The following is a 22447-nucleotide window of genomic DNA, read 5'->3' on the forward strand; positions in this document are numbered from 1 at the left end:
GGATTAAAAAGATAATTCTTCCAATTACTGTGCAAAGCCCCAAGCAAGCAGATAAATGGTACAGGTGCTCTCATAGTTGGACCTGGGCCAACCCTGCAGCCCCTGGGTAGATGGCAGCACAGGGTAGCCCCCAGGACCCCTCAAACCCCAGAGGGCCTGCAGTTGTGCCTCACTGCCCTCCTAAGCTCCCAGGGTCATGGCCAGAAGAGAAGTGACCCTTGGGTACAGCCCAGCCTGATCCCAGCACCTTGAGAGGGTCCCTTACCTACCCCCTTCACCTTTGAGCTCCGGCCCCAGATGTCACCCTTCACTGATTTGATTTGCCAGCCTTAACCTGGCCAGGGCCTGGGACACAAGGACAGGCCTGTGAGCTATGAAGGATTCTGTCCATAAGCCCTGTGGTTGGCCTGGCATCCTTTGGCAGGAGTTAGGAGCATCCGAAGTAAACCAAACTGCTTCTCCTGGCTTTAGTTAGCTTCCTGCCTAGGTCTCAGTGTCTGGGAGACCAAGGCTGGACATAGCTGTCCGCTCACCTACCAGCCTGGGTCCAGTGACCTCAAGGAACCAATGGGACCAGTGTGGAGTCAGAGTCAGGGTGGGGAGCAGGCAGGAGCTGAACCTGCTGCCTGGGCCCAGTACTCACACCCCTCCTGCCCCTCCTCAGCGCTGGCCAGTGATCTCATCTCTTCCTGGGCTGTAAATATCACTCAAATGCTCCAGACTCCCAAATTGTCCTCCAGCTCGGGCCCCTCTCCTGAGCTCAGCCTGCACAGCCCACACAACACCCCCGCCCAGATGTCTCCCGGGCCTTGACAACAACGGGTGGCTGCTCCTCTAAGCACCCCCACCTCAGGGACGTGCGCCCCATGCTGGCTGCTCAGGGCAGACACAGGGAGGCCTTCCCACTGCCTCTGCCTTCTGCTGGGTCTAACTCAAACCTGGCCATGTCCTTCCTGATCCCCACATCACCTTCCTCCAGCCTGGCCAGACTGTGCGTCCCCTCTGCCCCCATTGCACAAGCCCTCACTGTGCACAAAACAGCCGGAAGGAACTTCTCAGGAAATCAGATCCCACCCCTGCCCTCTCAGGACAATGTCCCCAAAGCCTACGAGACCCTGAGCACATGCCCCAGGTCCACCTGGGCTCACCCATCCACCTGCTTCACCGTCGGCAGAACTGGTCAGCCTTTTGTCCCCACTCCCCACCATGGCCTCAGTATGTCCCTCCTGGGGGAGGAGAGGATGAACCCCAAGAGACAGGCTGCGGAGGACATGTGGCTGTGGAGGCAGGGCCCAGCAAGGACATTTGGAGAGGCCAGCAAAGTCACAGATCATTGTGGGTCTTGCAGCCTCTTGAGGGTTCAGCTGGTAGTGACATGTACAGTTAGCCTTAAAAGTGTCCTGAGGGCAGGGCCAGCCGAGTGGCGCGATGGTTAAGAACTGGCTTGGGACACCAGAGGGCCTCGGTTTGGATCCCACATATGAGGGCCAGTGACACTGCCCTCCACAGCTAAGATGCTGAGCAACGGCTCAACCTGGAGCTGGGCTGCCGTGAGTCGCAGGTGACAGCATGGGCTGCAGCAGTGGGTTGCTGCAGTGGGTTGCCATGGGCTACCGTGTGTAGCCAGCAGCCAGCGTGAGCGGCCAGCAGCCGCCGTGAGCGGCCATCCAGAAGCCAGCGACTGATCTGCCTCGCCTGGAAAGAGGCAATGATGGTGCTAACTTGGGCCAGTGAAGCAACGTCCTCCACAACTAGACTGAAGAACAAAACAACAGCAACTTGTCTGTTCCCCTTTCCCCCAATTCCCCAACACTGTTCCCATCCCCCCAATTCCCCAATAAAAATCTTTAAAAAAAAAGTGTCCTGAGGGCAGGCAGGTGCCTCTCAGAGAGAAGCAGGCTCAATAGAGGTAATAAATGCCCCATCCTGGGAGGAGTGAGAGCTGAAGAGCTCAGGCGGGCCTCAAAGCTTTTTTGCAAATGGGTATCTGCAGTTTCCTGGCTTCTTGGACGGTAGTGGGAGACCAGGGGCTGCCATGCCATTCCAGATCCCCACAGCCTCAGCTTGGAGCCCTGCCCCCTCCCCATACCTAGCAGTTTGGCTGCATCTTCCTGGGCATGGCAGGGGCCACGCAGAAGAAAACTGGATAAAGGAACTCCTGCCCACACTCTCTTTGCCCATTAACGCCCAGGCACAGACTGGCAGACTCCTGGCTGGGCAGTCACAGGGACGGGGCGTCAGGAACGCCGATGGTGGGACTTCAGACACAGGCCCGAGGCTACCCAACATCTTGACACCAGAGTCCACAGAGCTGCCTCTTAGGAGGCTATCAAGGGGGGCACTGGGTTTTCCTGGGCCCAGAGGGGTTGGGGCGGGAGCCTGTGTGGGGCCTGCATGATCTGCCCCCACCGAGCCCAGGGGCAAAGCGGCCGGGTCTTAGAGCTGAAATATGCTGGCATCCACTCCATGGTGCAGAAAGGCAGACTGCCAGGTCCACACAGAGGTGGGCAGTGCCAGTGGGCCCAGGCCCAAGGGTCTCTTGGAAGAAGAGATGGGGTATGTGGGAGGACCCAGCTGAGAAGGGCCAGACAGGGGAGCCGGGGCGCCTCCTCCCATAGTACCCTGATACTACCCTGGGCAGGGGAGGGACAGAGGAGCCAAGGCCCTGGTTGCTAAGCATGCCCTCCCCTCTCCCGCCTCCCTCCCGTGGGCTTCTGGCTCCACCAGCAACACTCCTCTCCCTCCCGCCTCCAATCAGTGTTTTCTTCTCTCTCCCTGCACCCTCAGTATGCTCCCCCAGACCCCTTCGCAAGGAGGATGGGAGAGCCTCGAAGGGCCACGTGGCCTCTTTCCCTATTGTTTCTGAGTCCTCACCACCTAGGGCTTGAGGAAACATGCATGTGTATGTTTTTGCTCGTGCTGCGTGTACAGGTATGTGGGTATACATGTGCAGACCCTGCCTGTGTGCACATGTGTATACAGGGGCATGCATACATGTGGCCTGTGGGCCTGTGTCTGGAGTGTGCCATGGTGTAAGTGTGGGTCCCCTGGGCATGTGCCTGTGCAGGTGTGGCTGCAGGTATGGCATGTGACCACAGGCAGTGGTATGAGGTTACACACCGCCCCTGCCAGACCTCACTCCCCGGTTCTTCTTCAGGGCCACCCCATCCCACCTGCACAGGGTCCTCCTGGGTCTACCCCAAGCCACATGGGAGCTGGGGGGACAACTGGGGCTGGGCTGGCTGGGATGTAAGACTGGGACCTCCAGGGACCATGTGCGGCACCAGAGCAAATGTCCCTACAAAGGCAGCCACATCCTCTCCCATGGGCTGCGTGTGTTGTCTGGGCTAGACACATACCTTTCCCAGGATGCTACTGTCAGCCCATCTGGTAGAGGAGCCTCACTGACGTCAGTCTTCATGGCTGAGGGGTGGGCAAAGGCACCATGCATCCCTAGTGGTCACTATGGTTGCTGGGCTGAGATGGTCCAAACTGCCCGCAGCCCAGGCTGCACCAACCGTGTGGCCTGCAACTCCCCTCTGTCTTGGGGCCTCTGTGTGGGGCCATCACTGGGGCAGGGCTGCACCTCCAGGGACCACCCTACCTCTGACCATCCACAGCACCCCCAGCCTGAGAGGCCACAGCTTACGAAAAGAGCTCTTTATTCCACATCGTCCAGTATCTTTACACAAGTAAAATAAAATGCATATCTCTATATACCACGGTCCGGGCGGGAGGCAGCGTTCTGGAACAAACACTGCCACTGCTCCCTGTAAACATGATGGGCTGGAGATGGGGTGGGCGGGCGGGAGGCATCCATCAGGGAGGGCCTGGCTGCCCCTTGGGGTCTGCTGCCCAGTGCTGGCTGGCAGCGTGGAGGAGACCCCATATGTACACACACCTGGCACTGAGAAAGGCCTTGCTTGCAATCGGGGGCTGGTCAGCAGGGCTGGGACATGGTCCAGAGTACCAGCAAGAGGCCCAGGGCGGCGAGGCTGCAGGTGAGACTGGGAAGGGCGCCTGAGCTCTCCAGGTCACCAGCCCTGCTGCCCCCACTGCTTGGATGGCCCAGACGGCACTGGCTGCGGGTACGGTTCTTACGGGAGCAGCCCGGCCTCCGGCGAGGGCCCATGGTGGGAGGCCCTAGTAGCTCGGAGCCCGGGGGCTGCAGTGTGGTCAGCGGGGGCTCAGCTGAGCCAGGCAGGATCCCAAAGGGGGAGTCGTTGATGTGCCGTGGGCCAGAGCCATTGACGGGAGGGCTTTCACCGGACGGCACACGTCCCTTGAGCGCGTTGCCGGCCGAGGCTGGACTTCCGGCCTCCAGCACTGAGGCCTTGTCTGCGGCGTCTGGCTGGCAGCACTTGGGAAGCCCCAGCAGCTCCTCATCAGCAGGCCCACCAGTCCAGATGGGACGGGAAGGCCTAGGGACCATGGCGCAGCCTTCTAGGTCAGTGGCTGCCAAGCGCTTGAGGTCTCGACCAGCCAGGCGTGGGGGCAGGCTGCAGGGCAGCTCAGACGAGGAGCCGCGGAACTGCTGCAGCCAGGCCCAGAGTGGGCGAGCCCGGCAGTCGCACACCCAGGGGTTGTCATTGAGCCGCAGGTACTGCAGGGCACGCAGGGACGACAGGGCCTCCGCAGGCAGCACTGAGAGGTTGTTGGCAAACAGGTAGAGCGTCATGAGGCGGCCCAGGTCGCGAAAGGCGTGCGGGTGCACGCGGGCCACACGGTTCTGGTGCAGCAAGAGACGGTCGAGGCTGTGTAGGCCGCGGAAAGCGCGCTCAGGCACGCTGGGGATTCGGTTACCATGCAGGAAGAGGTGCGTGAGGTTGCCCAGGTCTCGGAAGGCGTCATCGGGCAGTGCCTGTAGTCCATTGTCCTGCAGGTAGAGGTACTGCAGGGCGGCCAGGCCACGGAACAGGCCGGGACCCAGCTCCTGCAGACCGCAGCGATCCAGGTGCAGTGTGTGCAGGCGGCCCAGACCATGGAAGGTAGTGGGGTCCACGGCACGCAGTTGTGCGTTGTCGCTGAGGTCCAGCTGTTCCAGCAGGGCCAGGCCGGCGAAGGCGTTGGCATCAATGCGGGCCAACGCATTCGAGTGCAGCCACAGGATAGTAAGGTTGCGGCAGGCGCGGAAGCTGGAGGCCGGCACTTCGGCAATGAGGTTGCCGTGCAGGAAGACACGCTGGCTGGCTGCTGGGATGTCGGTGGGCACAGCCTGGAGGCCCTGCTGCGGACAGCTTGTTGTTACCTTAGGCTCGTTGTAGCACACGCATGCGCCTGGGCATGGAGCCGCCACCCGCCACGCCTGTAGCCACAGCACCCAGGCTAGCAGCCGGCTCCCTGTGGGCAGAGGAGAAAGTGGTTAGTAAGCAGGAAGTCCTGTGAGAGGAGATTGTGCTGGAGCCAGTCTGGCCCCAGGTGGTACCGTCACCCCCGGGGAACTCAGGCGCTATGATCTGTGCTCTGCCTGCCACGTGGAAGCTGGGGCACCAAAACCTGCCAGGGGAATCACACACCCCATGCCATCCTGCCCAGAGCTCAAACACACAAGCCAACATGTCCGCATCCCTCACCATTCCAGGTTAGCCGGGTCCCGGCCAAGGCCCACTTGAAGGCCTCCTGTGATGGACACTCATGCCAGCAGTACATTCTTGGGACTCCCGTGAACACAGGGCCCCCTGGGCCTGCCCACTGTCCTCGTCTCCACTGTCCCTGGATTGTCCCCTGCCCCACCAGCCCACAGACCAGGCTTGGAGAGAGAAGCTCTTGGCTTCTCTTGAACACTTGAGGACCAGGCTGGCAGAGCTCCTGCAGAGAAGCCCTGAGGCGAGGCTCAGGCCCAGGCCTGCCAGGCAGTCAGCTGCTGGGCCCGCTCATGCTACAGGAGAGGTGGGCTGTGGCTCAGACCTAGTGCCCTGCCAAGACCCTTGGAGACCTTAAGGCCCCAGGGTTGCCCCTATTCTGAGGTGGCCTCACACCACGGGGAACTGTGCTTTAACCAAGAAACTGCAGGTGCCTTGGTAGAACCATGAGCCACAGCCCTCAACAGCCCTCCTGCAGGGGTTTGGGGTCCTGCCAACAGGGCTCAGGAAACTGCCACAGGAGCTCCAGAGCAACTCTACTATCACAGAATCAGGAGGCTGGATGCCTGAAGGCAGGTGGGTCCAGGGCTCAGAAGGGCGAGTCCCCTCTAGGCAGGCTGCTCCCTCCTCCACACATCCTCAGTCACTTTGAGAGCTTCCTGCTTGGCATGGAACACCTTTCACAGCCTCCTCCCCTGCTTGATCTCCCCAGGTAAGGAGCTTACTCCTTCCCAGATCATCAATCCTTGCCCAATCCCAGCTGCCCTCAACCATCCCTCCCAGACACACTCTCAGTGAGTTCTGCTCCAGCTCCAGGGGGCTGTACCCCCACTCTCCCTCCCGCACTGAAGGGCCAGACACACCGGGGGCCTCAGCAGTGACCTGTTCTGGGCAGGAGACGCCTCCAAGGGTGATGTATCCAGCCCTGGTCTCACCGGTATGGCCAACAATACTAAGCTCAGTGCCTATCACCCCACCATTAGAGCCTCCCTCTTTGAATGCTGAAGGTTCTTTCTGCCTTCAGGAGTGAGTCTATTAAAATGTGAATCCCCTTGGGAGGGTTATGGCTTATCAGCTAACACTTGAGTTATCAGCTAACACCTGCGTTGACAGCTAACACCTGCGTTGACAGCTAACACCTTCCTTGGCAGCTAGCTAAGAGCAAGATTCTGCAGACATGAGCCAGCTAAGTGCTAAGGCTGGAGCCAGCAGGAAGGACAGAGCCACAGGCCAGTTTCCCTTACCCAGAACCATGACCTTGGGGCCTCCTACCCGTGCTGGGTCCTCTCTGCCTGGGCTGGGCCGGACGCTCACCCCAAGCCCAGAGCCCCAGCAAGCTGACATGTTCAGCGGTCACAAAGGGTGTGCCCTCCCAGACTCTGGTCCCCAGGTCCTGGGTGCCCCCTCCCCACAGCCTGGGGTCTTCCTCTGTCCCCCCAGATGCCAGGGACATGACAGCCCCAGGATGGGGGTCCAGAGAGGCAAGCTGGGCCCAGGACCCCCCAAGCCCTGGGAACTCCTCTTGGGCTGGCCATGCCCAGGAGGCTGTGAGAAGCACCTCGGCCTGCTATTCTATTTACACTGTTGACTTCCTCTCCAGCTCTCTCGTTATGGGGCCTCTGTGGGAAGTCAGGCCTCATTATGCCAGCTCCCACCAACATCTCACCTGCTGTGGTTGGATGTAACTGTGCTACAAAAACAGCACTTCCTATCCCCAAGATCTTGGCGGCAGAGGAAGACCTGGGGTGGGGTGGGGTGGGGTGTGGGCCCCAGATACTCCCTGGACCAGGCTCTGAACCTCACCATCGTGGGTGGGTCACATCATGACTGTGCATGCCACCGACCACATCATGCCACAAGCCAGGCTACACTACTGGTCGGCTGTCACCAGCCACCCGTTGTGACCATGCCTGCCACATCCTTAACCAAGGACCCTGTCTTTTGGCTCCCAGGCCTGTGGCTATGGTTTGTGAGCTGGGTTGGTGTCGGGTTCAGCTGACTTCGCCAGAAGGGGGGCCGGCTGCTATGGTCTCCAGCCTACCCCAGCTTAGGCCCCCCAGGGGGCTATAAACTTGGAGCTACACCCACTGTAATAATACCCCAAACAAGGCTCCAGAGCTGAGCTGCGCCACCGCGGGGGCAGGTGGCGGAGTGGCTGCATGGCTCAGCCCTGCCAGGAAATGGGCATCAGATGCAAAGACAGCTCTGTTCCCGCTGAGCCAACTGCTTTTTGGAAACCAACTTCTGAGGATCGGTCCCTCTGCCCTGGCCCTGCTGTCAGTGCAGTGGCCGTCGGTGGGTTCTCTCCCCTCCGCAGGCCCAGTAATTGGCTCCAGCCTGGTCCCCCTTGGGGCCTGCCCGCTGGTCTCCATGGCAACCCTACTGCTGAGCAAGCACAGGGGGGATCTTTTTATGAGATAGTCAAACCCAACTTTACAGTGTGGGTTCATATTCACAGCAGGGGCCCTGCCAGGTAGTGGGAGGGCATTCCCTAACCCCACCCCTGGGGCTGAGCCCAGTCACTCACCAGACCCCTCCCTATGCCCACTGAGGACTACAGCCCCTCCCTGACCTAAACGGTCCCCCCCCCGCCATCCTATCCTCCCACCTGTCCCCCCAGCTTGTCCCCGCATCCTCAGTCCTCCCTGACCTCTGCAGCCCTCTGAGCCAGGCCTCTCTGGCCTCTAGGTCTGCACTCTTGCTGGTCCCACCAGCCTATCAGAGGCCTCAAGCTGCACCCTGCTCCACCTGCCCACTGGCTACAGCCTGGCCTCCTGCCCGCCCTTGTACCCAGCCTCACTAGGTCCCGGTCCTCAGTTAGCACCCAGTGCCAGCTGGCTTCTAGGCACGTGTGGTGAGAAAACAGCCCTGCTGAGGCTTTGGTTTATACACGGGTAAGCAGAGTGCAACGGGCCTCCCCAAGGCCCCTGCGACCATCATGGCCTGACACCAGCCCACCTGAGCTATGCACAAACCCCAACCGGTCCCTCCCCCTCCATTCCTGAAGGCTATTCTTGCCCCCTCCTTCCTCAGGCCTCAGTGCAGAATGGCCAGGTCAGGGGTCTCCTCCAGCGCTTTCCCCATGGAGGAGCTCCTGCCTTAGGCCAGGTCTGGTTCAGAAGCAGTGGTGGAGGCAGCAGGCCCATGGTTGGGGGAGGACCGGCCTGGGGTTGGGGTAGGACAGTGACTGGATTCTACTTGGGGCCTCTCCCATCCAGGCAGCCAGATGGGGCAGAAATGATAACTGAAGAGGCCATGGAGCCAAAGGCCCAGGTGGTTGGGGGACATCAGGCCTGGGCGTGGCCCTGAAGGACACAGCAAAGGGCCCAGACTCCCCTTCCCACTCACTGTGTTGGGAGAGGGGTGGAGGGAGAGGAGGAAGGTGGAGAGAGGAAAAACGGGGAAGAGATGGGAAGGGAGCCAGGAGGGGAGGGAGGCTCTGGACACTCCCCACAGGAGTCAGCAGGCGGCTGCTGAGGTCAGCAGCTCAGGAGTAGGGATCACAGGTACGGGAGGTCTTTGGTATATACCCTGACCCCTGCCGCTGTTGGAGCCCCCCAGCCTGGGCTGAGGTATGCAGGAGTGCAGCTCCCTTGAGGTCCCACCCAGCGAGGCCACAGAATGGCAGCCTTGGAGTCCCCGAGCACTGGCTCAGTGCCCTCGGGCCTTGATGCCTCCCCACTGCAATGGGGTGGCACAAACTCCCACCGCAGGGGCTGTTATGAGCGCCTACAGGCTGGTATAAAAGGCTGCATAAGAATCAATTATCAATTTTTCTTTCAGTATCATGAGCCCATTTTACAGATTAGGAACTTGAGGCCGTGAGTCGTTATTAAGCCCTGACCTGCTCCCACTGGAGAAGGTACAAAAGGAGGGTGGGCAAGGGAAAGAGCCACAGGGCATCTAGCTCACGCCTGAAGAATGGCCACTGTGTGACTTTAGCATAAATGAGGCACAGGCTGTGAGGGCAGGGACAGATGCCAAAGGTGCATGACTCCACCTGTGCCGTTGGTAGCTGAGAGAGGGACATCTCCAGGGAGGCTCTGAGCTCAGCCCCTTCCCCCAAGGGGCTGGGGTCAGTAGGCTGTGGAGGGGCCAGGCAGCAGTAGCACAGCCAGGACATTGGTTAGCTCAAGACCCTCTTGATCACCAAGAATGTCCCCGTGAAGGGTCATGCCAGACTGCAGTTACAAGGCAGAACAGGAGGCCACTGCTCAGCATACCAAAGCCAGAAATAGCTCCACGTGGGGGTGGGGCTGGTGGCGTCCACACACTGCAGAGGGTCAGGGCACCTGAGCAGCGCTGTGCTTGCACCCCTCCCCTGTGCCTGCTCCCCACACCCCTGCCAGCCCTCCACCAGTAACTGGCTCACCTGCCCACCCCCATCATCCATCTGTCCCCCCTCGGTCTTCACTCAATTCTCACATTCACTACCCACCTTTGGTCCATCCTGGGACCCACAGACATGCACAGGAGCAGTGTGCATGTCCGTGACATTTCCCGGTCCCCTCCCCCGGCTCCAGGTACTGGGAGGGAGGAGAGTGCCTGCAGCTCTGATGGGGGTAGCCCGCTCTCAAGGGGGTTCTGCATCTCCTGGGGGGGGGGTGACTGCCACTTCTGCTGCACACCCCTTGAGGTCCTCCTTGCTCGTTATTGATCTTCTCAGGGCAGAGGCTGCAGGGGCAGGCTGGGGGGGCCAGGTCCATAAATGGGCCACGTTACTGCCATGGCAGGAGGGGGCTGGACCCAGGGCTGAGCAGTTCCAGGCCAAGCTATGTGCAGTGGGGAAAACTGATGCCAGCTTGGGCAGAGCCTGCTTGAGACCAAGGCAGATCGGCAGGACCAGCCTCCTGGCTGCACTCAGTGCACAGGTGTACAGGGCCAGCAGGCCAGGCCCAGGCTGGGCCCCTCTGTCTGCTAACTCTTCTAGGGGTCTAGCTTATTTACCCATTTTACAGGTGAAGAAAATGAGGTTTGGTGGGAAGAAGCCCCTTGCTCATAGCCCCAGGGCTAGTAGGATTCCTAATGTCATGGCACCCAGTCATTGAAAGGCCTTGCTGGGCAATAAAAAGTTAAAAGCTCTCCCATCCCCAACTTACCCACCTTACCCATCATCCTCACCCCACACCCAAGCTCCATTCTCCCACAAAATTTCCAGCCAACCCGGCAGGTGGGAGGTCAGTCCAGGGTCCCTTTCAAGTCAAGGAAATTGAGGCTGGCAGGGGAGGGGCCTGGCCCACCTAAAAGACCTGGAGGCCCAAGTGAGCACCCTGAGGTTGGGGCTGCACTCATTCAACTCTCACTCACTCAGCAAATTGCATCCGGTGCTGTGCTGGGCACTGCAGGCCTCAGACCAGGATGCACACCCTAGAGGCTTATGACACTTGTGATCCAGGAGTGGCTGACCACAGGCAGTCACCCTGCCATGTTCATGTGCCACATGGGGAATTTAAGGTGCTGTGGAGCCCTGAGCTGGCTCCAGATGTCAGGGGATGCCAGAGGAGGACTCCTGGAGCCTACTGCCAGGATGAGGGTCCAGACAGACCATCTGATGGTCAGGATCCTTGGCCAGGAGACCAGGCCTTGGGAATTCATCCTTGTCCAAGGGTGAGCGCCGACTTTGAGGGCTCTGGAACCTTGCCCTGTCCAGCCCACATGTCTCTACCTGATGCCCACCTCCCTGGGCCCCCACCCCAGGGAGCCCCACACTAGGGGCGGATGATGCCAGCATCTGGAGGCTCTTTCCAGCTGAAGACCTGTCCAGCCCAGGGCCTTAGCCAGTGTCCCTTTCCACTCCATCAAGCCACCAACAAACACCTGCTGCCTAATTACCTGGAGAATTCTGTCTCCACAACCAGTTCATCATAGTTCCTTGGCTAATTGATTCCAGTGGTCACCGTGGGCTTGAGTCCCCAGAGGACACAAATGAAGAACCAGCCAACACGCCCCTGCCCTGGGAGTCTCAGAAAGGGGTCACTCCTGGTGTTGGGGCCTGGGACCTGCCCTGCCACACACCTACCATCATTCTCCATTCTCATCTGCCTGCCCTGATGCCTTCCCACTGCCATTTCCTGTCCAAGATTGGGTGCCTGGCTTGGCAGAGCCAACAGTGCTGGGTCCTGCCCTCCTGCCCCATCCACTCTCCCTTCCCAGGACCCTGCATGTGCCACCTACATGAAGCTGACCATTCTTAGGAGGCCCAGAGCATTAGCCTTCTACAGGGCAAAGTGCAGGAACGCACACTTGGGGTGCATGCTGTAGGAGTACACAATAGGGGTGTATTCTTGGACATTTGGCTGCTGGAGCCTGGGTGGGTCAGGGCACAGGAAGTGAGTCAGCAAACAGCACAGGGGTTGTTGTGGTGAGGCAGGGCAGACATGGGAGCCCCTCCCAGGAACCAGGGCTGGCAGAGGAGGGTCTGCTCTCTATAGTAGAAGAAGACAGGAGGGCATATCCCCGAGTGCTCTCGAGCCTCTGGCACTTGTCAAACATCACTGACAAGGCAGGAGGTCTGCCTCTGCTCTAGCAGAATTTATTTTGCTATGAAAAGACAAGTTTCGGGAGGCCCTCGTCTACTTGTCCTCCAGGAACATCCGTCCCTCCTCTCAGCCACCTGGAATCGGCCCCAGTCTGGAGGAAGCAGCTGGACTGCAGCCCACTGAGCTGTCCCAAGATAGCTGAGCTCTCAAAAACACCCCTGACCAGAGAGTCTCGGGCCTCTGCAAAGGGCTTAACATCTGCAGGGTGTTTGGGGGGCTTTGAAACAGCTGGGGTGGTAACAATCGGGGGCAGCACCCGCCGGGACCGTAGAGAAGCCCAGTGTGGGTTGGTGAGTGCCATGGGATCTGGCTCTTTCCAAGGGACAAGGATTTCAAGAGGCAGTGAATGACCGTCTTCAGCCTGAGATGCTCCCATTCAAGTCACCACCAGCTGAGGCCAGGTTACCATGTCCAGGCGGCTAGAGTGAAACCCTCGTCAGAGCTAATGGACCCTGTGCCTCCTGTTCTAATTGCCACCCGGCAAACCAGCACGCTGGCTGCTGCCTGTCTTTGTAAATAACATGTTGTGGGCATGCAGCCCCACCTGTGTGCTTACTGTGGCTGTTTTAGAGCTACCCCAGAGGAATGGAGTGGTTTCGACACACTACGTGGCCCACAGAGCTGAAATTATTTAGTGTCTGGCCCTTTAAGAGAAATAGTTTGCCAACCTGGCTTGTGATGGAAGCATTGTGAGTGCCTACTGCGTGTGGGTGTTGCCACCTTCACCCTCACGACAACCCCACAGAGGTCACTCAAGCCCCCACCTAACAAAAAAGGAAACCAAGGGTCAGAGCAGGCCACTGTCCTGCCGAGGCCACATGGCTGGGATGGACAGAGCCTGGCAGCATCTTACGGGGCTGGAGGGTGGTGAGGAGAGGTGACCCTGAAATGGCATGCAGGTCAGAAGAAAAACAATTATTTTGCTAAAGAGGCTGTCGGGAATCTGGCAATCAAACACGCACAAAAGAGGACAACTTAAAACACAGACAGAACAAAACTGGCTATGAGGAGCAGAGGGAGGATGTCCCCCGGCACCAGTCCACACAGTCTCTGCTTGGGAGGACAATGAGGGCTCTTCCGGGAGACTCATCTACCTACGGGGAGGTGGTTTTGGGTGGGCGAAGGGTCTTGGGGCCACAGCTGCTCCACACCAATCCAGCCGCCAGGACACTGTGCTCTCCTCTAGGAGCTCTGCAGCCAGGTTGCCCCGAGAGCGGCTTGCTGACCCACTAGCATTATCCACTTGGGCTGGGAGGAGGGGAAGAGGCAGGCCAGTTTTGATGCACTTCCCATGATGTCAGGATTCAGACATCAATTGACGGAATCTTCCCATTTAAGAACAAAAATGGGACGACTTGGTCTAAGAAAGGTAAGAAGCACTGAACTATAGGGCCTCCTTTTAATCAGGCTTCCCTGACCCATCCTGTGGACCCACAGCCAGAATCTTGGATGACAAGTGAGCTGTGGAGGCCCACAGTCCTTGTCACCATTATACCAGCCATGTGCAAGGCCCTGGGATCACAGGCAGCCAGGAGCTGACCTCGGGCTCACTTGGAGTGCTGCCAGCCTCACACAAGGGCAGGGAGCCCTAGAAGTGAGTGAACGATGGGCCAGTGTCGGGTGGTCACCAGACATTCCTAAGCAGGGCCAGGGACCCCATTCCAGCATCTGTGCCTGGATGCTGTACAGGGGCTTCTTGGACGAGGATGTCTCCTGTCAGCCTCACACAGCACGCATCATCAGGGTGGGGTGTGGGGAGGAGAGGGAGAGAGAGGCCGTTGGCCTCCCTGGGAATGGCCCAAGTTGTAGACTTCCCTTGTTCCTGGAGGTTTCAGCATATCCCACAGCACAGTGAGGGGGTAATCGTCAACCTCACGCCTCAAACAAGGGCCCTGAGGCTTAGAGAGGTGAGGTGACCACAGGGTATCAGTGAGGCCAGGGACAGGGTCCAAGATCCTACCCCCACTGGCCCAACAGACCACAGTAGGCCCTGAGCCCCAGAGACCCACATAGCAGGGAAGGGCACCCATCCCCCTAACCCCAGCAGCAGGCCAGTATGCTCTGGGATCCCTGACACCCACAGCTCATTGTCTTCAGCACAAGCCTTCTTCTGTTCCCTGGGCTGGCTGAGGTGGTCCCTGGGTCTGGCAGCCTTGGGCTTGGATGTGGGTTCTGCACCCCTCTCCCCAAGTGGCTAGGTAAGCTGACTACCCACTCTGAGTGTCCCCCTCCAGTGGCATGAGGATGATGATGGGCCGGCACCCACCTCCCGGGGGCCCCAAGAAACTTTCAGCCTAGAAACTCCACTGAACACCCCCACCCAGGCCCCTGCTCTGCGGCCAGTGGCCTGCCTCCCCAGAAGATAGTGTAGGGCCTCTGCTGGTCTGATCTAGTCAGCCCCATCTCAGGGGAGGAGCCCAGGGAAGTGAGGCCTAGGCTCAGAGGTGGTATCCCGGAGCCACACTGATCATCCGCTTCCAGCAGTCTTGAGGCTACCCCAGCCTGGCCTGATGGCCCTGCTTCATGTAGGAGAGGCTGTATCTGGTGGGAGGAGGGCCCAGCAGCCTGGCTGTGCTGCAAGCATGCCTACAGCCACTTCCCCCACCTCCCCCAAGCTCAGCCTCAGCAGAGAGCACAGATTCGAAGACAGGCCCGGAGCCCAGCAGACTGACTTGCTTCATGGAAAGACCCCTGACCGCACTCAGTACAGAGTCAGGTCGCTGCTGCCTCTTAGGCAACATTGGAACACTTGGTAGTCCCCTTCCCTGCCCACACACCACCCACCTGTTCATCCCCCTGAGACCCACAATGATGGGGATGGGATATGTGCTAAGAAGGGCAAAGCGCGTGGCAACAAGGCTGCTCCCCCTGAAGAAACACCCAGGTTCCTGCCAGGTTGCCCAAATCCTGCCGGTCAACAAGCCCCACTCTCAGCAGAGCATCTGACCAACTTTAGGGCTTCCCTAGTAAATGTGACTAGAAAACCAGGCATCTGGAAAAGTTGCCAATGGAGATGAGAGGTAAAATGGCCCCAGAGGAAGCAGAGACAGTGTGGGGAATAGATACAAGTTAGGAAAAAAGTCTAATTAGTGTCCTCATAGGGATAGAAGAAGATTTAAAACAAGAACAGGGTGCTACGAACAAGGAGCCATCGGAAAAGAAGAAGAGTGCCTGGAAGCTAAAAATAGAATTGCTAAAATTTTTAAGAAATCAATAGAAGGGTTAGAAAACAAGGTCAAGGAAGTCTTACAGAAAGAAAAACAAAGAGAGAAAGATAGAGGAGTGGTGGAAATGATGAGATCAGAAGACAAATATAGGTCCAACATCTGTCTTACAGGAGCTTCAGAAAGAGAAAAGAGAGGAGGAAAAAAGTATCAAAGAAATAATACCAGAAAATCTCCTGGAGCACAACTGGCCCTCCACTGGGCAAGCGCCCAGCACAATAGATGACATTCACAGTGCAATTTCAGGCCTCTGAGGGTCAAGAGACTCCTGAAGCGCCAACAGGAAAAGCAACGTGGCATCAGATTTCTCCAGAGCACACTGGACACCAAAGATGACAAAAACTACAATGGCTTCAAAATTCTGAGGGGAAACTACTTTCAACATGGAATTCTAGAACGGGGCAATGGAGCTTGAATAGATTTGCTAACATTCCAGGACTCAGAATGATTCTTCACTGTGCCTTCCTTAGAGAGTTAGTTGGGGACGGAAACCCAGAAGGAGGAAAGCGTAGGGCTCAAAAAACATTGGGTGGTGAAGGGAAGGCCTGGGCAGCTGTGAGGGGTCCACAGCATGCCTGGCCCAGGTGGGGACAGCAGGACAAAGGCCGGGGTGAGACCTCCCTGGGTTAAAATAAGAGACCCAGTAAAACACTTGACATGGAGAAGAGTAAGCACATGAAGGTGGTAGAAGGGACAAGAGAAAAAAAGAAAGACAAAGTCTACTGTCAACTCTAAGGAAAACAAAAGGCTACAGAAGGGTGGGAAGGTCACCATAGTACCCCCGTGGCTGGGCTGGAAAGAACATTTATGTGACCTGGGCTGTGAAACACTGGTTATGAATTTACCTGACAGTAGCAAGACAGCCACACTGGGGAGTATGCTGGAAAAGAGAGGGCTGGGGTAGGAGCCACAGAAATGTGAAGGTAACCACACAGAAAATTGAGAAACAGGGCAACGGTGGCTGTGTTTCCAGGACTGCAAGCAGATTCTCTAGACCCGCCTCCAAGGGCTGGGTACAGGTTTTAACTCTGAGCAAGACATGGCTGACCACAGTGTTAACCTTTTTCAAAAAGACTATGTTTGGCACTGAAGCCTCAAAGACAGAGATAAATAAGAAGAAAATAAAGTGCATCTGCCAGAAGGTGGAGACGAATGTGGGTCAGAAGTAGGTGCTTCCAAGGTGCAGGAGAAAACGGGGCTGTGAGAGCTCCTGCAGTGTTGTGGTGCCTGGCCAGGCATCTGGTGCAGGGACAAGGCCCTGCATTGCTCCTCTTTAACCCCTGTTCAGCCGAAGGTGGCCAAGGATGCCCCTGATCCCCAGGGATGGTCCAGAAGCCTCTGAGATCCAGACGCTGGAAGGGAAAGCTTCCAGTCTGAGAATCCATCGATGTGCTCTCGAGGCTTCCATGGCCCCACCACCACCAGGCAGCCACTTCCCCCGGCCCCTCCTCACCTCTGCCCTGCTCCTAGCTCACAGATCCGAGACCCCCACCTCAGGTTGAGGATGTTCAGGAGCAAGGGGCCCAGTGGATAAAACTAGCAGGGGGGGGGGCGCCTGGGCTTGTGGCTCCTTGGAGAGGGCTCACCCTGGCCTTGGCTGAGCACAAACAGGCTTCCCTTGGCTTCTATGAGTCCCAATCGCGTCTCTGCAACGGAACCCGTGGCGTTCAGGCAGGGGCGATGTGAATAAGTAATTGCTCTTTTATTAACGAGTGATAAATTATTCCTATATGATTGTGTGTGATAACTCTTCTTTATTTGAAATCAATTTGGGATGGAAATTGTTGGCGGCTTCTCACCAGCGAGGGTGGGAGAAGCTAGGCGCTGTTGCCTCCTGGAAAACAGGTCAGTCACTCACTGTATTTCTGCTACTTCCTGAGGCTTGATGCACCTGGCGCTCCTGTCTGCAGAAGGGGGTCGGCTGCCCTGGGGGCAGGGCCAGGAAGGGTGGCCTCATTTCCTTAGCATCTGCCCTGAGGACGGTTGAGGGGTCAGCGCAGGTGCCCCAGCACAGCCTCTTCCCACCTGCAACACCTCCCCCGAAGCTTCAAAAGAAGCCTGGCCTACCCCACCCAACCCCACTGGACCCAGGGCACAGACGCCCCTGGAGCCAAGAAAAGATCAGACTGGGAGAGGAGCCCCCAAAGCCCAAGGCTTTGCTGGGGCCCACCCAAGGCACTAGCACCCATTCCTGGGCTGTCAGGGGTTGGGCCATCTGAAGGCCACATTCTACTCACTCCCCCAGGAACCCCGGGGACCAGGGCAGCCTGATCTTTCACCTCACAGAGGACCCCGCTAGCCTCCCCGACATCCCTGCCCAGACTGACCACGGCTTGACTTTATTAAGCCTGAAAAGGCATTTGCTTTTTCCTAAAGATTTCACCATACACCGCCCCCATCCCCCTTCCTTCCTCTTCTAGTCCAACACGAGGGTCCCCGGAGTGAGCAGAGGCCCAGGTCAGACAGACCTGGTCCCCTGCCCAGTGCCCCTGGCAGGCCCAGCCTACTCAGAACAGTGCCATTGGCCCAGGCCTCAGCACCTTTCCTGGTTAAGGCATCCTTAAAACCCTGCAACCCACTGGGAAAGCTGCCAGCTGCTTCCCTCCCCGGCCAGGCCCACAGGAAGCCAGATCCCACCCATTCGCCCTCACCTGCTCCTCCCCCAGCCGCCTCCCTGCTACCCCAGGGCTGGGTCACCCCCTAGCCCAGCCACTTCACTCAGCTCAGGCACTGTCCGTGACTTTGGCCTCTCAGGCCTGGGTTTCTCATCTGTGAGATGGAAGGTTGGGTCTGAGAACCTGACAATCCCCGCGGGGTGGTGGGGGGGGGTGAGCACTTTGGTGGACCCACCCCAGGATCCCTTACTGCCCACCTCCATCCACTGCCAAGGAGCCCACTTCACCCCATACCTCGCTGATCCACTTAGCAGGTGCCTGTGCTGCTTGTTTGTCTGTCGCCCCCTAGGCTGTGGGTTCCGTGAGGGCAGGACCACAGCTGGTGAGCAGCACACAGTGGGCGCTCCATCAATGCTTGTCATAAATGTAAGAAACGCTCACCACTATCGGCAAGTTGCAGGCGTTTTGAGGCGGTGCAGACAGCATTCCCCAAGGATGTTCAGGCCCAGGAGAGTGTATAGGGCACTAATCAGGCGATTAAGTTTTAATGAGGTCTTAAGGGTGGGGTCCCATGATGAGATTGGAGCCCTTATAAGAAGAGATGCAGGAGAGCTGGTTTTTCTCTCTCCGGGTGAGGACCCAGCCAGGAGGTGACTGTCTGCAAGCCAGTCAGTGAGCCTGCATCAGAACCTGACCCTGCCGTACCCTGTTCTCACACTTACAGCCTCCAGAACTGTGAGGAAAAAAATTTCTGTTGTTTAAGCCACTCCATCTATGGTATTTTGTTATGACAAGCCTGAGCTGATTAACATAATTTCTTTTTTAAAACTGGTATATTTTTCCAGATTTTCTACAATGCACACAAACCAGTGAAATCAGAAGTGTTTTTAGTTCATTTTATTTGGTCTCGTGTGCCGACACTGGATGGGGCAGCTCTGTACTGGAAAGGGTGGGTGAGGCCATTCTCCGGGAGCGGGATCCCCTTCCAAAGAGCCTCGAGCCGTGGGGTCCTGGCCCAGGGCTTTGGGCACTGGCTGTGCCTCAGTGGGGCCTCAGGCAGGTCTCCCAACCTCGGGACCATTCCCTCACCTGGAGAATGGAGATAATAAGATCCACCTCACAGGGTGTAGAGCGGCCACACAACTCACAAGGGTGGGGCACAGTGGGTGCACAGGAAATGCCCAGGCCCCTCGCCTTGAGGGAGCATCTCATGTCACCCCCAGCAGAGACCACTGTTCCAATATAAGAGAGGGAGGTCAAGTCACAGCTAGAAAGGGCATGCTGGCAACTGACCCAGGCTTACTTCAGGCCCTGACCCTGGCACACTGGGCCCTGCCTTTGCTCAGGTAGCCCCCCATCTGGAATGCCCTCCCTATTCCCAGACGCACGCCTTTAGAAGGTCTCTTCTCCCCAGAGCTCCACCACGTCACCTCTCAGAGGCCGGACCCTTCTCAACCCATTCCTCTCCCACACCACAGCCTTGCCAGAGGCATCCATCCTGACTCGCTCTGACCCCTGCCTCAGCCCCGATGGGGCCACTGAGGGGGCAGGTGCACGAGCAGAGCCCGTGGAGCTTGGCTGGGGTCACAGCTCATGGGCTCCCACCATGAGGTACTCAGCAGGAAAGAACACTCATGAGGCCCGAGGGGTCCTGCATAAGTGATAGCAGGTGGGTCTTGAACTCACTGGGGCCTCAGGACAATGTGGGGATAGTGAACACACTGTTGGCCACCTGCAGCCACAGCCACAGTGTAAAGGCCTGCAGCCCCTCCCTACCTAATTCCCACCGCCTGTTGGAGGAACATACTGCCCCCTCCCCCGGGCCCCTTGTCCCTGATGAGGATGGTCATGCCTATATCAGGCTTCCTGTGATATGGGGGGTGGTGGGATAGGCAGCCACGGTATTGGGAAGGGCTCCATTGGGCCACTGACACCCACACACACACCCACACACACACACACCACCACCGCCCACCTTGGGCCACCCTGGGGGACAAGTCGAGGTTCAGGCAGCAGGTCGAAGAGTGGAGTCCATCAGGGCCACCATCTGTCTTGGCCGTGACAGGTCCTCTAGGTGACATCCAGGAGGTATGTAGATGGAATATCTTTATGGGAAGAGTTTTTCTTTTGCCCATTTTCAAACAGGAAGCCAAACACTTGTCACACCTGTCCCAGTGTCAGCCTCTGCCTGACATAAATTGGGGCTGAGGCAGGGAGATAAAAGACAGCCTGGACAAGGCTGGTGTGCAGGGGCCACGTGTCACATAGCCAGTAGCACAGAGAGCAGTGGGCTGGCCTCCAGCTCGGGTGGGGTGGAGGCAGCTTCCACCCCATCCTTCTGGCCCAATATCCCCAACCCCTCCCTCTGCTCTCCTCTTGGCCCCCACAAGCTCTTCACCTCACCCCCATCTCCCTCCTCCCCAAGCACAGGGCCAGCCTGGTCACACCCCAGAGAACGCAGCCACCGAGCCCCACGCAATGGGCTGTCCCAGCTTCTGCTCCGTCCAGGAGCCCCGTCTACCTCAGCCAGCAGTTCCAGCACCTCTCTAAGACCTAGGGCCTATGTGACCTCAGTGGGGGCCCAGGGGGGTGGACCCAGGCCTCAAGGTCCTCACCATCCTGCTGGCACCCACATAGCACTTCTACCTTCTGGGGACTTTGTGGGCTTTGGGGTGCCTTCCTGGGACCTGGGGGACCTTGGGGACAGAAGGTGTCTTAAAATAATGCTAGAAAGCACTTGCCAAGAGAATGGAGAGAGAAGCAAGGGATCTTCCGGGACCTGTCCAGTACTCCGCCCTGAGTGTACATCTTGGTACCTGGCTAATCCCACCAAGTGTGGGCAGGGTCCTCCCCAGGGGACGATGCGGGGAGGGGTTACCTGCCAGGCCATACTCAGGAATCACAGTCCCAGGGTCTCCCTCACCGCCCCCCCCCCATCAGTTCCTACCATATGGGGAAGGCCAACCATGTGGTGGGGTGAGGGATGCCTACTGTACCAGGGGGACAGTGAAAATCCTGCTGCTTTTTTAGATGTCCCCAGGTGTCTTGGGTTTGGTCCCCCAGGAGACGGAACAGCCTAGTCCCTGCCAGGCTCACCAGCTACCACTTCACAGCGCCTCATCCCTCGGGAGGTCCCAGTGGCTAGCAGGGGTGTGACAGGCCAGTTCTATGTTCTTTGAGGACGAGGGTTTGGCTGAATGTGTCCTGGAAGAGCAAAAAAGCCTCAACCAGGGCAAACAATGGAGAGCGTGGGGGAGGGAACTTGGCAGGGCTCTGGGAAAGGTGGGGTGGGCACTAGGGCCACTCCCAGGTTCCTGGCCAGGTGCGCTGTGGAGGCAGGTGGGAGAGCTGAGTCTGGAGTCTCCTGTGTGACCTTGGGCCCCACAGCTCTCCTGAGGTTGCTCTGATGCAACAACCAGCATGTCCTGGTGGCTGACCAGGATTGGCCTTTCTCTGGAATTCTGCTTCCAGTCACATCTTTGGGGCTAGGAGGTGCTTCTGGGAAGGTGGGGTAGGTGGGCCACCCTCCTGCTGCCCAGACCCCACCCTGCCCGAAGACCAGGTAGGAACATGTGCCATCCCTCACACTGCAGCATGAGGCTGGTGCAAAGAGAACTAACTATGAGGCAGATGCCTGCACACAGTCTTGGCTCCCTGCGCCCTGGTGGCTGGGCTGGATGTACCTACTGTGTGCCTGAAGCTGCCACAGGATGCCATAAGCCAGCCACCCACCCCCGCTGGCCCTGCACACAGGCCCTACCCACCTCCCCCAGAGCCCAGTATCCCACATGCCTCGGGCTTGGAGTGTTTTCCCACCCACAAAGGCAATGAGCTGGGGACACCACCTCTGGTCAACAGCCATGGATTACGGATGAGGCCTCTGGTGACCAGGAAAGGGCAGGTGCTGCCCAAGGTCACACAGCAAGACGGCACTGCACAGGCTAATCCAACGGCTGCCCAGACTTGGAGGGGAGACTGCTGGCAGGTCCCTGAGCCTGCCCCATCTGGGCTCTGGCAGTAAGTGAATAAAAGCAACATCTCAACAAGGTCACAATGGGACAGACCGAGGACACAGCACTGGGCCCAGGCAAGCAACGGGCAATCCGAGAGTACTCCCGGGAGGAGGTGAGGGTCTCGGAGCCCTGCCTTGGCCTGAGCCCCTCGGCACTCCACCTGCTGGCTCGATGGGCCCCTCACCGGCTTCAGCCTCAGCCTGACATTTCCCGTGACATTTGCTGCAAAGAAATAGAGTCATAAACCCAAAGGTTAAATTTGCACATTGCCTCACACTGCCAGAAGAACAGTCCCTCCACCCACTCGGTGCCGCGGCTACAGCGTTTGTGTAAGATGTCCCACCCATCCCTGGTGCTCGTGCTGCAGGCCCAGCGTTCCCCCTCCCAGTCCCTCCAAGGGACCTCAGTCACAGTTTCCTGAAACAAATTCCTGGGCACACCAGGCCCTGAAGTGTGTCACACAGGGGTCACAGA

At 58.2% G+C, this 22447-nt stretch overlaps 1 protein-coding gene and 1 long non-coding RNA gene across 2 annotated transcripts in view; both read right to left on the bottom strand.

Annotated features, from left to right (window-relative positions):
• Positions 1 to 3645: 3645 nt before the first annotated feature.
• Positions 3646 to 22447, bottom strand: part of RTN4R (reticulon 4 receptor) — a 21000-nt gene continuing 2198 nt past the window's right edge. The window contains exon 2 of the mRNA XM_019626934.1: positions 3646 to 5340. Coding sequence (XP_019482479.1) covers positions 3941 to 5340 — 1400 coding nt within the window. The 3' untranslated portion in view covers positions 3646 to 3940. The remainder of the gene's footprint in view (positions 5341 to 22447) is intronic.
• Positions 18843 to 22436, bottom strand: LOC109373218 (uncharacterized). Its single transcript, XR_002122176.1, has 2 exons — positions 19936 to 22436; positions 18843 to 19049 (listed from the first exon to the last, which is right to left on the bottom strand). It is a non-coding gene; the product is annotated as an uncharacterized LOC109373218 (long non-coding RNA).

This window comes from Hipposideros armiger, unplaced genomic scaffold (assembly GCF_001890085.2).
Source record: "Hipposideros armiger isolate ML-2016 unplaced genomic scaffold, ASM189008v1 scaffold_694, whole genome shotgun sequence".
Lineage (NCBI taxonomy): Eukaryota > Metazoa > Chordata > Mammalia > Chiroptera > Hipposideridae > Hipposideros > Hipposideros armiger.